A 17387-nucleotide genomic window follows, 5' to 3' on the forward strand; every position below is an offset into this window, starting at 1 on the left:
TATCAGCTCACTTTTTTCTTTCTTTTGGCCAAAGTTTGCTCTCAGGGATTTTTGAAGACTGTTCGTTATTATTATTTGTAGCTTTCACTTCCTATAATACTTTACAGACATATCTTCCTTTCATTTAGTAAAAACCATATACTCTTTGACCCAAATCTCCTTTATTCCTCATCACTATGCCCTAGGGCAGTACTTCTCAACCTTCCTAATGCTGTGACCCTTCAGTTCCTGTTGGGTGACCCCTAACCATAAAATTACTTCATTGCTACTTTATAACAGTAATCTTGGTGCTATTATGAATTATAAATATCTGTGTTTTCCAATAGTCTTAGGCAGCCCCTGTGAAGAAGTCATTTGGCCCCCAAAGGGGTTGCGACACACAAGTTGAGAACCACTGCCCTGGGATCTGAAGTCATTTCATTCCTGAGTTTGACTTTTGTAGACTCCCATAAAAATGAGGTCACATAGAATTTGTGTTTCTGTTCCTGGCTTATATCACTCAGTATTGTCTTCCAGGTTCATCCATGTTGCAAATGACAGTTTCCTTCCTAAAGGATAAATAATACCCTGTTGTGTATATATGACATGTTTTCTCTCTATATTGCATTGATAGGCAAGTATATCTAGTCTGTGTCTGAGCTATTGTAATTAATGTGTCATTGTAATATTATGTGTGAGCTGGGAGCACAGACAGCACTTTGGTTTGTGAATTGAAACCTGTTAGACTGCTGGATCATAGTAGTGCTATCTTCAGGGTTTGTCTCCCCAAGATATCTCTACTGTTTTCCATAATGACTATAATAATTCACATTCTCAAAGACAACATATGAGGATTTCTTTTGAGAAGCTGTGGGTTTCACAAGGTGATATTTTTTTCTTATTTTATTTTAATGGGCTTATTTGAAACCCAGCCTGGCCTCAAACCTAGCTGAGTATGATGTTGAACTTCTGATCCTTCTGTCCAAACCTTCAGAGAGCTTGTGGGTGTTAGACAAGCCCTCTACCAACTGAGTTCCATTCCCAGCTCTTTCGCCATGTGATTTTTGTTTGTTTTTGAGACTGTGTATCCTTGGTTGGCCTGGAACTCGCTATGTGGTCCAGGCCCTTGGCCTTGAACTCAAGAGACCTGCCTGTCTCTGTCTTCTGAATGCTGGGATTAAGGGTATTACACCACTATGCCCAGCCTCACTAGGTGATTTTATTATAAGTTTAATCATAACATTGTGTTGTACTTTGATTAGATACAGGGCAGACTTAGATCTGGATTACTACTGCTTATATCTGGGTAAAGTGACCCATAATTCCTGTCTCAGATTTGGCTTCTTTAAGTGTTAAGTGGACTACTTTTTTCCCTTAGGTGCTGGCATTGAACGGAGGGCCTTGTGCATGCTGAGAACCTTCTACCTCTAATTGCATTCGATGGAACCAGTCTTCAGTGATTTTCCATTGACTTTTGAAAAAAAAAAAAAAAAAAAAAAAAAAAAAAAAAAAAAACAAAGTACATTTTGCATTGAAATAGTTACTTCGGACCCCAAATTGTTTGTTAATATAGCTTCATTTTAGGCTGCTAATCTTTTACCAGTTGAATTTTCAAAGACTTTGGCCAGAACTTTACTAGTTCTTTAGTAGACTGAGTGAGAACCTACATGTTGTTTCATCAGTTGTACCAGTTCCTTTAATAAGCTGCATTTTGGTCAGTGGAAACTTAATCTCAGGTTTGACATTTCATACCTTGAAGGTTGAGTCACAAAGAATACATAACAGATAGTAAAATCGAAATCTCAGAAGCTTTACCTTTCAGTGGCTGTTGCTAGGAGACCATGCTTTGATGGGAAATTTGAGAGAGGTCGTTTCCTGTTAGATGAACATGTGGGGATCCCCTTCATTTTCAAAACTGTCTCCATTTCAAAGCAAATAGCATCAGTTATTCTTGCTGATGTTTATTCCTCCTTTTTATAACCCACCCAGGTCTGGGAAGTATGAGTAAAGCCAGAGTTTGAAGTTTTGTGTTTTGCTTCTTCTCCTATCCCCTGTTCATTTGAGCAGGCAGCCGGGCGAGCTGCTGAGTGTTTTCATTGTGCAATTTAAAAATGGTAGTGCGAGGACTGCCATGTGCCTCATCCAGTAAAGGCGCATGTCACTAAGCCTGAATTTGACCCCTGGGCCCTACATGTTGTCCTGTGACTTCGACAAACATACTGGCACAAGCACCCAGACACACACTAAATATATTTAATGATGTGTTTTTTTTTTGTTTTTTTTTTTGTTTTTTTTTGAGACAAGGTTTTTCTGGCTGTCCTGGAACTTGCTCAGTAGACCAGGCTGGCCTCGAATACAAAGATTAGCCTGCCTCTACCTTCTGAATTGTTCTGGGATTAAAGGTGTTTGCCACTGTCCCACTAACTTAATGATTTTTTTTAAAAACCTGTGTTGATGGTATTTACTTTGTCTGGATTGCTGGGAAAGCCGACACACAAAGATTTCACACACAGTAACATACTAGCAATAGTGTGTGTAAAAAGAGAAGTTGGGGAACGTAGATAGAATTCTAGAACACTACCACAGTGACCCTTGGTTCCTGAAAACAGTTTTGCTTTGTGCTGTTTCCTTGGTGCTGCGGAGAGGCTCCGGTTCCCAGCTGGGAAGCTTGAGTCAGAAACAAAGGTCTCTGCCAGCTGTAGGAGCAGAAAGCTAAAAGAGCACGGAGTGATGGCCATCAGAGCAGAGGGTTATAAAGAGAAAGGAGGGGCCAAAAGACAGGAGGGAGTGGGAAGTCCAGAAAGCCTAGATTTGATTCGCAGGCATTAGAGAAGTCGAGCCATTCCAAAGGAAGAAAGTGGCACCATGTAGCCAAGGAAGATGGGGGCTGGATATAGATTCTGCAACACGTTGGTGCCACAGCCCCCATTGCTTTGAACACAACTCACCCCATATCCGTGCCTTATGCAACCCCAAACCAGATTTAATCCAAGTCACTTTTCCCAGAGGAGGTGCTATGTAAGGGGAGGCATGGATTTGAGACACAAAGTGGGCCTCCCATCAACAATAAAAAATAATAAGTTTACAGTCTCTGCTGCACAGTTACTGCAGAGAGGCAGCAATCCAAGGGTCTGGAATGACTACAGAGGGATGTGGTTTGGGTAAAACTTTGATACACTGGAGGCAGGATCAGTTAACATGATATCCAGTTCCTCAGTGGGCCACCTCTCATACTGTCGTGGGGGGAGTTGCCCTGTCCAAGTCACCTCTACACACATGGCATGTATGCAGCATCGAGCCTTGCCTTACTGAAATCTCATCCAATGGCAGATATTTTTAGCTTCAGAAGGGTTGTTTCACTGTTACATTGATAATCATCTACTATTCACAAATCAAAAGCACAGATTCATAGCCTTTCCCCTCACATGCTTACAGGAAATAATGCAATATGTCTCACCATGATCTTGCTTTGTTTGACAGCCTGTGTTACATCCTGTGTCCACTTCACAGCTTCTACGTGGGTGGACACATGATGCCACAACACACAGTAGCCGGTTGAAGGTGCCAATGATTCTTGCTAGCTTCTGGTGTGTTCCTTGGCTTACGGCTATATCACTTTAAGCTTGGCCTCTGAGTCTCCCTCTCCCTTTTCTAATAAAGATACGTTTACATCAGGGCCCACTCAAGGTCATACAGCTCCATCTTACCTGGGTGGCTTACAGAGACGATTTCCAAATATAATTATGTTCACAGATATAAGAAGTTAGAACTTGAACATGTTTTAGGACAGGGGTCAGAGTGAGGCCATGGTAAGCTTGGTACCTTTCTTGTGGGTCAAGTATTGTGGAGCTCAAGAAAAGCTTCTGTAGTGTTTTTGGCCAGAGGCCAGCGGAGGATGCTGGGATGAGTCTTAGAACCCATGTTTCTAAGCAGTGTGGCCAGGGTCCAGCTGTAATCGCAAGCCAATGCCATTGATTTAGGTCTCCAAGGTTTCATGCAGCATGTACAACACCCCTCATCCTTGCCTGTGCTTATCTTAGTTCCTCCGTTAGTGACCATCAGTTCTTGCATCTTCTGGTCCATAGCATCTCTTAGGAACAGATGTACTAGCATCACCTCACATTTCCCTTGGGGTCTCTCTGAAAATCTAAGAGTCTCTCTGGATTCTAAGAAAGGCAGGTCCTCCAGTGTCAACAGTGGTCTGTTAAAGCTATGCATTATTCCACTCATGATGTGGTTACCCCCAACCATAAAATCATTTCCATTGATACTTCATAACCATATTTTTGTTGATATTATGAATCATAATGTAAATATCAGTTATGCAGGATATCTGACATTTGTCTCCCATGAAAGGGTTGTTGAACCCCCCAATGGGGTCACGACCCACAGGTTGAGAACCATGGGTCTAGTAGGGGTGCAAATTCAGTAGCTGGGTTTGTACAAAGAAACTAGAAAGCTACAGAGCGCCCTGCAGGACCATTGCTTCTGTCCCATGTTCCTCACAAGTCTGCAGTCCTGAGAAAGCTGATCTTTGGAAAGCTAGACCTTCCCACATTTGGATCTGTTCAACAGCCCTGCACTGGAGGAGTCAATCAGTTTTCTCAAGCTATGGTATCTCAATGGCCCAGAAATGAAAAAAAAAAAAAAAAGTTTTTTCCTAAACCTTAACCAAACAGCCTGTGATAGTACATAATAATTAATAATTGAATTGGTTTTTAATTTATATGTATGAATGTTTTGCCTGTATGCATGTATGAACGTATGTTCAGAAAAGAGGATCAAATCTTCTGAAACTAGACTTACAGATATTTGCAAGGTGCCCTACAGGTGGTAGAAGTTGAACCCTGGTCACCTCTGAGAGCAGCAAGTACTCTAAGCAACTCAACCATCTCTCCAGCCCCTCATTCTGTGCGGGGTGAACACACTCCTGCTGTTGACTGGGATGATAGTTTTGCTAGTCTCTGCAACATTGTTTTGTTTTAGAAATTGGGTCTCAGTATGTAGCCTTAGCTGACCTGGAACTCTCTGTAGACCCAGCCTCCACCTCACAGAGAGTCTCCTTCCTGCTTCTGCCTCCGGAGTGCTGAGATTAAAGATGTGTCCCACAACACCCTCTTTGTCTCTGCAATTTGTCAGTTTTCTAGGTGCTGGGCTTTGTCACAGCCAGTTGTGGTAAGCTTATCTCCATCATAGATTATGTTCAAGTCAGGTGTGGCGTTACACACTCATGGGCTAGGACTTTAGATGCTGAGGCAGGAAGAGACCTCAAAACCAAACAGGGCTGCTGAGATGGGAATGCCACTAAAAGTGTTTGCTATGCAAGTCTGTTTGCTATGCAACCTGTGCCTCATCCCCGGAGCCCACATAAAAATCCAGATGTGGTGGTACACATCTGTAATCCCAGCACCCCTAAAGTGGAGACAGGAGGCAGAGACAGGAGAATAGCCTGAAATTGCTAGCCAGCTGTCCTGGGGTATGCTTTAAACAGAAGAAGCAACAAGATCAACAAGGTAGAGGGGGAGACTGAGTGCCATGGCCTCCACAGACATGGTGTGGCATGCATGTACACACACACACACACACACACACACAACTTGTAAAACACTCAGGATTGGGGCATAAAGATCATGAGTTCAAAGCTAGTCTAAGACATATAGGGAGACTGTCTATCATCAAAAGTCACAGATTTTTGAGTTGGGAATGGAGGCCTGACATTGAGTCCTTGTACCACAGACATACAAAAAGAATGAGTGGACTTATACTCAAAACGGTAATAGCCATTGACTGAGCATTTCACATAGACCAGATGCTTTTATAAGTACATGTGTTTCTTTTTAAAGCATTTTGTAAATGTCTTTATTGGGCAGTGCTAAGGCTTGAGCCCAGGGCTTTGCACAGGTAAGCTAGCACTCTGTCACTGAGATGCAGTCTTGGCGTTCGTTACATGGGCTCATTTATTCTCACACTGTCTTTGTCAGATAAGATTAAGCAAGACTACCCCCCCCCCCATTTACACAGAAAGAGACTGAAGCATAAAGGTCCATTGGCTTGAGGTTACACAGATGAATAGCAGAGTGGTCTGCGTGGCTTCAAGTCCAGGACACCCAACTACAAAACATAAGCCAGATTCCTCCTCAGCACATGCATCAAAATAAACTTTAGATTATGGTTCAAAGTCTTACTTAAATGACAAAATGCAAGGCTAGTGGAATGGCTCAGCTGGTAAAGATGCCTGCTACTGAGCCTGGCATCAGAGTGAATTCAAACCCCGAGACCCACACTGTAGAAGAGAACAGTTTCTGTAAATTGTCCTCTGACTTTCATACATGAGTATAAACACACATGCACACACACCTTTCATACATGAGTATAAACACACACACACACACAAATGTAAATGATAAAAACCTTTATAGCCTGAGGGAGAAAACTGTCATTTCAATCCCAGGGTAAAGAAGGATTAAAACAAACAAACACACACACAAAAAAACCAAGATACAAACCGTAAATTATGAAGGAAAAACCAATACATTTACTGGAAAGTAAATGTCTACACACCTCAAAGCATGAGAAACAAGTTAAAAGTTGCATACAAAACTGAACAGGTACCTACAACATACAGAAAACACACAAGGCCTCAATAACATGAAAGATAATAACCAAAAAGTAAAGGGATACCATAGGAAGACGGCAGGCCACTGTGGGGGAACCCTACTTGAACTGTCCTTGTAGCTCCTCGCAGTGAGAGAAGAAAATCTGAGATGGTTTTGACAAACACTTTCTCACATGTGGGTTTGGCAAAAGGCAGAATGGTTCAGAAACCCCGATGTCGAAAGACGAGACTGGAGACACCCATCTGCCTCGGGTAAACACATTCATGGAAGGCCAAGGAGAATTCTTTCTGTCCTACGACCTTGTCCCCACTGTACTATGCAGTTTAAGGTCACTCAGGAAACACCCTCTAAGTCTGCTGTTCACTGGTGCTGTAGATGGAAGGAAGCAGGTATTCGAGCTTCCTGGGCTTCCAGGACTGTGTTTGTGTTGCCTACCTGCATGTTATCCTCCCTCGGTGGTCAGGGTCTATCCACACATACCTACACCCCCTGGGGCCACTTCCTAATGGCACAGATCCCAGTGTTACCAAAAAAAAAAAAAAAAAAAAAAAAAAAAAAAAAAAAAAGCAGGAAATGGGCAGAAATAGCCTTAGGGAGAGAGGCTTGCTCAGGACTCAACAAATGTATTTGTGGGGTGTAGACCCATGGCCAATCACCTATACAAGACTACAGTCTCCTCTCTTTTTCTTATTTGGTTGACTGATGTCTGTGAGGCTACAGATGGAGTCCCAGGACTCTTCATGTGCAATCAGCTGCCCTTTCTTCTCCTGGTTTAGGCAGAACTCAGTTTGGAGTCAATGACACTGTAACTGTTTCTCCTTCCAATGGGTAACAAGTCTCCCAAACAGATGGGACTTCTTTCCTCCGCCAACAGTGATGTCAGCTGAAGCACAATGGGTGGACCCAGTCCAGGTTTCTCTAGCTCAGATACTGTTAAAGGGACCATATGATAGGCAGTTCTTTCAACAAAGACAACTGAGTGTCAAGTGTTACAGCCAAAATTGTGTCTCCAAGAATTAAGGCACTGAAATCTTTTGGCCATGAGACAAAGTTTCACTGTGTAGCCTTGGCTATCCTATAACTCAATTTGTAGACCAGGTTGGCCTTGAACTCAGAAATCTGCTTGCTTCTTCCTTCCTAGTGCTGGGTCTAAAACATGCACCACCATTGCCCGGCTGACACCTTCATTTTTGTTCATGTGTGTGCATCTGTGTGTGAAAGCATGCACATGTCTGGAGGAGGTAGCTCCCCAGATACAGTCTACTCATAATTTTTAAGATTTAGTGTGTGTGTGTGTGTGTGTGTGTGTGTGTGTGTGCGCGCGCGCGAGTTTGCACATGTGTGAGCATATGTGTAGGTGCATGTGCATATGTGTATGTATGGATATATGTATATATATGTATTATGTGGGTACGCATGTGACATGACAGAGTATAGGTCACAGGACAACTTAAGGGAGCCATTCTCTCTTTTCATTATGTTGATCCTGGGGACAGAACTCAAGGCACCAGGCTTGGCAATAGGTACTTCTACCTGCTGAGCCGTCTGGCCACCCACCATCATCTTTTCTGAGAAATAATTTGATGCCTCTCACTTGGCCCCATACTCTTCAGAAGTGCTGTTGACCCAGGGATGGCCACACAGCAGAATTCTGTTTGTTTGTTTGTTTGTTTGTTTTTTAAGACAGGGTTTCTCTGTGTAGCCCTGGCTGTCTTGGAACTTGCTCTGTAGACCAAGCTGGCCTCAAACTCACAGAGGCCTGCCTTTGCCGCCTGAATGCTAAGATTAAAGGCATGTGCCACCACCTCCCAGCCCCAGAATTCTTTTAAAATGTCTATTACATTTACTTATTTATGTGTGCACACATGTGTGAGCATGTGTGTGCATATGTACACTCGGCCACTGTGTGTGTCAAGGTCAGAGGACAGCTTGCGGGAATGAGTTCTCTCCTTCCACATGTGGGTCCTAGGAATTACAGGTTACCAGCTCTGGCCACGGGTGCCTTTACCTGCTGAAGCATCTCATTGGCTTACAAATCAAGATTTTTATATCCCACATCCCTGGTCCATCTTGATAATCTTCCCAGAGCTTCTAAGACCAGTTGTCTTGGACCTAAGAGAATACCTTTCAAGGCTAGGCATGGTAGTTCACACTAATCTTAGCACTGGGGAGGCCGAGGTGGTCTGAGTTCAAGGCCAGCCTAGGCATAGCGTGTTCAAGGACAACCTAGAATACATACAAAGACTATGTTTCAAAGACATAAAAGAAGGGCTAGAGAGATGACTCAGGGGTTAAGAGTGTTTGTTGTACAAACAGGAGGACCTGAGTTCTAATTTCCATCACGAGGGTGAAAGCCAGGCCATTCTTACTTCCTCAAAACCAAGTCCTGTATTCAAAACACATCTTGACTCCCCGGCTATGTCCTTGAGCAAGTCATTGTTAGAGGTGTTACTGGTGGGAGGTAGGCTGCTATAAAATTCTTTTTTGCATTGCTGTGAAACATCCCAAATTCAGGAAACCGAATCCTGGGTCTGCTCTCTGTACTTGCTCTCTGTATAGTGGCTGAATGATGCATTGTGTAGGCTTGGGACCAGACTTGCCCTCCTCACTTAGAGAAAGCTGTCCCTCCACGTGGGAAGACAGTAAAGAGAGATGCTGAGCCAGCCTTTTTTCCACAAGGGGTCATTATTTGTTGAGACTCCTGGCTTTGTGAATGACTGGTAGAATCCTCCCAGTCCAAGTTCCACGAGCAACTTGTAGCGGTCTTTGTCCTTTCTGCTTCCCCCTGACAGTCTGTGGTCTTCTTTAGCTGAGAATCACTTCCCCAAGGAGCATCTTCAAGCAGATAGGCTTCCCAGCCAGCAGGAGTGGGAACTTAGCAGCTGTTCTCACCCTCCAATTCTTGGTGCTTTTTCCGCTTGGACTCCTGGCTGTCCCGGGAGGAGGAGGAGGTGCATTTGTTTTGCATGGTTGCTGTACTTTGATTTGACTGGGGCGGAGGCGTGAACTTCCTACCTCTCGCTGCCTTCTTCCTTTTCTTTTTCACACAAAGTGTAAGTACCTTTTGCAGCTGAACGTGACTTGCCCGCAGGAAGTAGAGCACAGGCATGGATCTCTTATAGCAGGGGTGTGGCCTGGGCTCTCTGTCCTCCTCTGGCTCCAGCAACTCCTGAGGGATTGAGAGAGCACTCCCTAGCTGAAAAGAGAGGGTCACTGTGGAGGCTCAGGCAGCTGGGCCAAGGCTGCTGGGAGAGCCCGAGAGACACACCCTGCTGGTGAGTGTTTGTGCCCTGCTATCAGTTAATGTGGCAGGTACAGTACAGACTTCAGTTAAGGGTATGGGAGAAGGGCATGCTAGAGACAGGTGTGTGAGTGAGGACTGCCCTGAACACTCTGGCTTCTCACACATGAATTATGGCAATTCGGTAAGCATCTTTAACTGCCTTTCGATGCAGTGCCTGCTTAATTTTAGCCAGGATTGTTATGTGTGTCGGGGGTTGGGGGGGGGGGGAATGGGCGTTAATCCTGCCATATGAAGCAAACCTTCCATATGCGGGCTTGGTAATAACGTTGAATGTTGTGGAGCCCAGGAGTGGACATTGCTTTACTCTTTCCAGGCTCACTAAAGTGTCTACCAGTCTAGACATTGGTTTGGCCGTTTCTAGTTTCTAGGCTGGAGAGAGATCAGGAGCTTTGGCAGCAGCCTCAGGGTTGATAAAGAGAGTGATTGGTCTTAGCCTGATTTGGCTAATTCTTTGCAGAACTAGAAACCCAAGCTTTGTCACCCAAGATAAAGGAGTTTTCTTCCAGGCCAGACATAGCTAATATGGACCTGGCACATGGATAAGACTATGGACCATGGTTGTAAATGCTTCAAGCATACCTGTAAGTTACCTATAGCAGCAGGGAGAAGTGAGGGGGCGGGGTAAGTTTGAGGAGAAAACAAAAGGCCAGGCCAGAACAACGTTCATGTTTATAGATAGCAGTTTGAGCGGCAGTAGCCAGAAGGCAGCTGAAGTAGCCCATATGAGTGAACACATACAACATATGGGTTATGATTCTGCCTCAAACAGAAAGAATATTCAGACACAGACCACAACATGGTTGGAGCTTGAGGCCATAAAGCTAAGTAAAACAGTGTCAGGGGACACATGCTGTGTGATTCCACTCCTGTTGGCCAAATTTATGGAGGCATCGGCAAGAGGCTGCTGGCTAGGGCCAGGTTGGTGGCAAGGGGCTCAGGGGCATGGATTTCAGGGGATGGAGAGGTCTGGAGATGGGTGAACAAATAGTTACCCATACAGGACTATGAGCTTAGAGATGGTTTAAATGGAACCTTGTGCATGCCAGGCAAGCACCCTGTTATTAAGACACAGGCCTTAGCCCCCTGCAATATATTTTTAAGTTACAAATTCTCTTTTAAAAAGGCAGAAGTGAGCAGGCAAAAAAAAAAAAAAAAAAAAAAAAAAAAAAACCAGCCCTGTGGGATGAAATCTTAGATTCTCTGTGACTTCCTCAAACTCTGACAAAACCAAACCAAAACAAATCTGACTGATAGCTAGCTCCACTGAGGGACTGGAAATCTGTACTGACCCACCAAACTTCATGGAGTTGTTGAGAAGCTAGGACCAGGCTGACTTTCTCCCCACTATTGTGATTGGCTTCAAGTGTCCTGTGGGCCAGGACAGGGTGTCTGATGAGTCATTTGGGGCTCAGTGCTGTGGGTTTGCACTACTGGTGGCCACTGGAGGGGGCTCTCTAGTCTGGATGACAAGTACCACCATTTAGTAGCTCTTAGCACCATAGGCAAGTCACCAGAGGCTCTTTTTCTCCGTTTCCTCACATAAAACACCACATGAGGAACAGACTCGCACTTTTCACCTCAAAAGGAGGTTGGGGTTTCCACACTGGAGGAGGCAGCCCCTCATAAAGAGGCAGTGCCGTGCACAGAGGGATTGCTGTTTCTCTGATATCTTCATCCTTCCCCTTTCCTACCACTTCAGTCTCTCCCCAGAGGCTCTTCCAGGCAGAGACTGCAGACTTTCCACGTGGTTATCTTCAAACCTGGGTTTGCTGCTTTTAGAAGGGACATAGGACAGTTGTGTCCGCCATCAGTCGTAAGGAAGAGAGGATCGGGAGGCCGGCCCTTCTGAGGTCTCATGATGAAACCTGTAAGATTTCGTCACTAATTTTCTGGGCTATCTGGGACTTCCAGTCAAGATTGAGGAAGAAAATTTAGATGAAGCTGTTCAGACCCTAAGATTTTAAAAATAGCAAGGTCACACTTAAGCAGCTGAGAGCTAACAGCTCAGAGACGAGCTCATCAAAGTTAGCTCTGAGAGGAGGCCCTTACCCCTGGTTCCTCCCTTATTTAGAAATCATTTGTCTTAAAAGGAACTAAAGTTGCTGTTAAGGTCCCGAGGGAGAATTATTTTCTGAAGTAGGTGAATTCTCCGTTAGTTTTGTAACTAACAGCTGTCTAAAACCAGCTGTCTGGTGGCACATGTACCTTTCCAAAGTCTTCTCAGAAAAGCTCTGTGGCAGATAACTTGCTGGCTCCCTAGAAAGAAGCTGCCAGAGGGAAGGCCACACAGCCGCCTGCCTGCTCACCCCATCTGGCACAGGTCTTTTTGTTTTAGGTGTTCTTACTTTTGTTACAAAATAAACAGAGGGCCCCTCATGGAGAAGCTCCTTTGAGGCTGAAGGGAAGCCACTCAGCTGAGATCTTAATTTTCCCATTTCTGCAATCATTATGTGCGACCTCTGTACTGAGCATATGACTCAAAATAACAAGTTATTTCTGGAACTTACTAGTGTCACTCTCTGCCACTTACTGGCTATGTAGCCTCAGTTTCCCCAGCCATGAAAGGAGTAAGTGTACGTAGATCCAGACTGTTTTCCCGAGAAAAACTGGAAGTTTAAGTAAGAGTTCATAAAAATGATATAGAAACCATGAAAAGCCACAGTGGGAATATGTATGTATGTTTCTTTCTTTAATTTTGTTCTAGATTTTCAAGACAGGGTTTTGTGTGTGTGTGTGTGTGTGTGTGTGTGTGTGTGTGTGTGTGTAGTCCTGACTGTCCTGTTACTCACTCTGTAGACCATGCTGACCTAGAACTCACAGAAATTTGTGTGCCTCTGTCTCCTGAGTGTTGGAATTAAAGGCATGCACCACCATACCCAGCTGGGAACATGAATGTTTCTATCTCCACTGTTATCTTTCTGTTCTTCCTTTCTCTCTGAAATAAGTGCAGGGGTGCATAGCACTGAGGGGTGGAATGCTCATGGAAGCGTCCAGAAAATGTAACAGTAGACTTAGCCTGTGAAGAGAACAGGTGTTCCAGATAGGGGAGGAGCCATGAGGGGCAGTGAGTGACCCCTCGCTTAAGTGTGAGGTGAGGGTTCTTTTCCTATGTGAAGTTCGGTCCAGAGTTGGACTCTAGCCCTAGGCCCCACAAGAAGAACTGCTCACTAGACATAGAGAGGCGAGGCTGGACCAGAAACACGCAGTTAAGGGAGAGGGAGGAGAGAGGGCTGTGAGGTCCTGCCTCTCTTGTGGATGGGTTTTGATCTTTACTCAGTTACTTTGCAAGATTGCTTAAGAGTTCTTAACTGTTGAGACATCTCTCTAGCTCCAGGAAGCACATTTTTCTAGCCAATTGTTAGACATACACACATATACACACATATACACACACAGGCACACACAGGCAGACACATACACATACACTCACAGACATATACGGGCATACACACACAGACACACACAGACATACACACATATACACACATATATACACACAGGCACACACATACACTCACAGACATATATGGGCATACACACAGACATACACACATACACACACATACATACACACATGCAGACATATACACGGGTACACACACACAGATACACACATAGATATACACACATGACCTCTAGAGGATGCTGCTCTTTGAGATTTACAACTCAAGGAAAAACATGTGGGAAGAGAGGAAAACCCCAGCTTAGACCATCAGAGGAAAACCCCGGCCCACCATCCATTAAAAATAAAACTATTGAACTAGCTATACCAGGTGTCGCTAAGAGACGGTGACTCTGTGGCAGACAGGCCAGGATGGTTGAGTCTCTTGAGAAGAATAAATGATAACCCACATGAGGGGAGCGCAAGGGTGATGTTCCGTGGCAGATGGCATGGCCAAGTTTTATTAGGTCTCTAGCGCCCAGGAAGGTCCCTCTGAGTGCTATGTGCACTGAAATTTAAAGTGCCAAACCAAAACAGAGAAAAGCACATCTTCAGGAAACATTCTGGAATATTTAGTTATGAGGAAGAGATTCATTTCACTCTGAGTAAGGACTAGCTGAGCCACTGGTAGGTAGCAGGGTGGCTGAGGTCAGAGCCGCAGGGTGACACAGCTGTTCTGCATGCTCAGGAACTTGGTGTCCTTTCTGTAGTCACTAGAGGCTAGGGTCCGAGCCAGAGAGCTTGTGCAGAGGTGGAGTGGGAGTGTGCATTTTGGGGCAGCAGTAAAGGTCTCTCTGTCTAAAAGGTTGTATTTGAAACGTTCTGCACCTGGCAGGCTCTGATCTAGTTAGTTCTGTCCCTGTTCCGGCCCTGGAAGGACAGGTCTTCAAAAACATGTGACAGCTAAGTGGGAGGCTAGCCCAGATGCACAAATGCTGTCAAGGATTAACAGAAGAATGGGTTGGAAAGGTGAAGAAGCCATAGCGTTGGGAAGGGGGAAGACTCTTGTGCATGGTCCTTTCATGGCCAGTGAAAGGAGAGTGCACAGGAGTCTTCAGTGCACAGCATCTGTAACAGTGAAAAGTAGAAGGCTTGGACTAAATTTGCGTCATTCGGCATATGGTTAACCCTGAACACCACCATTCATTCATTCATTCATTCATTCATTCATTCATTCACCATCAAGTTTGATTCTGGGCATACAGCAGCCAGATGAAGGAAACTGGCTGGACAAGATGTTCAAGGTGAGTTTTAAAGGAAAAAGGCTAGCTGCTAGCTAGTGATACATACAGCAAGCATGGCATTGTGCATGCAACCATAAGCCAGAGGCAATCCTAAGACCACATCTGTGTGTCTCTATTAAATGCAGGTAGGTGCACAGGAAAAACTCTGGATTGGTGCCGACACATGGCCTGCATAGGAGGCGCTGGAGGTGTAGACCATGTCTATACCTTCTTTCTACTTCTGTGTTCTTTCACTCCTTTACAGTCACTATGTCTTTCTGATCATCTCTACCTTTTGAATTTTTGACATTTTTTGACATTTTTAAATGGTGTCAAGTTTCTGTGACTAGCAGAGAGTCCCAGTGTGTCCTAAATATTCCCATTTCCCCCCTTTGAACACAACTGTCCTTGTCACCCCAACACAGGGAGTCGTGACAGGCCATGCTGGGTGCCCCCAGGGGAAGAGACAAATATGAGTCCCAATTGTTTATTTTTAAGGTTAAGTGTGAGCCGAATCAGTACTTTGAGCTAGCGTGCAGAGTTGGGTTCCTGGGTAGCCTTGCCTTTCTGGGAGGGGGTCCCTTCTGTGAGTGTTCTCTTGTGGGTGAGCCAGCAGCTTATACTGCCTGCCAGGGTCGCTACCACCAGGACCGCTGTAGCCATCTTGGGACATGAGGGATGACATAGAAATGACATAGAAAGTCATTGTGTTCTGGAAGCTGCAAGTTCGGGATCAAGGAGTCAACAATGTTGGTTCCTTCCCAGATCTCACTCCCTAACCTGCTCACAACCACAGCAGTCCTTCAGTCTTCGTAAGCTCATGTGTGTGTGTGCACACATGTGTCTAAAGTGCCTTGTCTCTTCTTACAGAGCATATGCTGTAGGGTGAAGCTGTGCCCCCAAGGACCTGATTTGAAAGGTTCTTTTCTCCAAATACTGTGACACCCGGAGGGAGGTATTGGTGCTAACCACTTCGGTCCAGGAATCTGAGTGGATGGCACCTTGCTCCCAACAGAGTCTCTAAAAAGGTTTGCCTGTTTTGGGGCCCTACTCGGCTCTTGCCACCCTGGGTCCTGGCTAGCTCTCCCTGCACAGGCACATAGGAACAAAGACATCAGAGAATACAGTAAAAGAGGCGTGATTGTTCTGGTGGCTTGTCAGCCACACCAAGCAACTGAAAATTCCCAAGGAGATCTGGAGCCACTTGATTTCCTGATAGATAATGCCACGAGGGAGGAGCATGCGCAGCGTGCCCTTCACACCCGGTGGCCTGGCTGCCAGGCTGCTCGGCAAACAACCTGACTACTGCTTTTTCTTTGTAGCTCATACATGTGAAGCTCTACCAGGAGAAAGCTCGGGGCAGGAGCCGAGCCAAGCAACAGTCGGCACGATATGGAGCGTCGGAGCAAGATGGAGTTTTTCCAGAAACTGGGCTACAGCCAGGAGGACGTGGTCAGGGTGCTGGGCAAACTGGGTGACAGTGCCTTGGTCAATGACGTGCTGCAAGAGTTGATCCAGACCGGCAGCCGCCCAAGGGCCCAGGAGGATCCAGCCAATGGCACCGGAGTAGTGCTGATGCCCCGGGGATGCTGCGGGGTCCGAGACTCTGCCCAGCAGGGCCTGGGATCAGGCCTAGAAGAGGCTGGCGGAGATCCAGCCAGCTTCCTGCGGCCCATCGTGATTGATGGCAGCAACGTGGCTATGAGGTAGCAAGTTTGGTTTCCTTCATCTTTTTACTGAGTGCTGGGGCCAGAGGCCTTGTTATCTGGAGTCCTGGAAAACATTTTCCTCTCTTCGGGTTGGCTCAAAGAGTTATAGGACCAATAGATGAGTTTGTAAGAACTATTGCAGAAAATAATAGGTTTCCTGATGACATAGTCATACGTGTATGTCACATGCATTGTCCATGGTCACTTTCCGTTACCCCTCTTGTCTCTCTTTTCTTCCCACGGGCCCCCTTCCTCCTCAACAAATAGTCCCCCTATCCTTCCCTGCCTTACATACACACACAACACATGAACTGAGATCCCAGATATACACACCGTCTTCCACCTTCTGAGTCTGGCTTGTATGGCTTAAGATGAATCTTGAGTTTCATTACTTTCCTGCAAATGACATAACCATAATTTTTAAAACTTATACGCCACACTACATTTCTTTTTAGTCTCTAGACAAAAAAAAAAAAAAAAAAAAAAAAAAAAAAAAAAACAAACAAAAAAAAACAAACAAAAAAAAAACAAAAAAAAAAAAAAAAAAAAAAAACCCTCTTTAATTATTTGTTAAAGTCCATACCTCTTCTCTACAGAGAAGCAATAGTACGTGCACACATATGCCATAAGACAAATCATTTCAAGCCACTCATGGCTTTGAAAGTAGATGCACCCCAGATCCAGGCCTCCAGATAAAAGTAAGAAAACAGACTCTCAGTCAGCTCTGCAGACACCTGGATTTTAACCCAAAAGCTCCTCTCAGACTTCTGTGCTCCAGAAACAAAAGCACATGAAGAAGACATGTTATTATGAGCCATCAAACGGCAACAGGTGTTAGCCTGCAGGAAATGTCTGGAACATAACTTTCCAATAGTTGTGGGGGGCTGGGCGGGGGGGAGAGGAGGAATCAAGCCTTGCTACCAAAAGTCTACTTTTGATAAAAGTCTACTTTTGATATTGAGAACAGGCTACTGTTCTCAATAAGCAAAGGCATGGGTATCTAGACTGACTCTATAACCCAAATACTGTGAAGAGAGTTTCGGTAAAGATGGGTGTGAAAGTGTGTCGATGCTATGCTTGATTAAGACTCATCTGGGTATATTCCCAGAGGTG

At 45.0% G+C, this 17387-nt stretch overlaps 1 protein-coding gene across 3 annotated transcripts in view; it reads left to right on the forward strand.

The window, feature by feature from the left end:
* Positions 1–9432: 9432 nt before the first annotated feature.
* Zc3h12d (zinc finger CCCH-type containing 12D) overlaps positions 9433–17387 on the forward strand; it is a 36501-nt gene continuing 28546 nt past the window's right edge. Inside the window, exons 1-2 of one of the 3 annotated variants that reach the window (XM_076926824.1) lie at positions 9433–9649; positions 15888–16271. In XM_076926824.1, the coding sequence (XP_076782939.1) occupies positions 15958–16271 (314 nt within the window). In that variant the 5' untranslated portion in view covers positions 9433–9649; positions 15888–15957. The other 2 variants (XM_076926823.1, XM_076926825.1) reach the window with 2 other exon arrangements.

This window comes from Arvicanthis niloticus, chromosome 28, assembly GCF_011762505.2.
Source record: "Arvicanthis niloticus isolate mArvNil1 chromosome 28, mArvNil1.pat.X, whole genome shotgun sequence".
Taxonomy (NCBI): Eukaryota; Metazoa; Chordata; class Mammalia; order Rodentia; family Muridae; genus Arvicanthis; species Arvicanthis niloticus.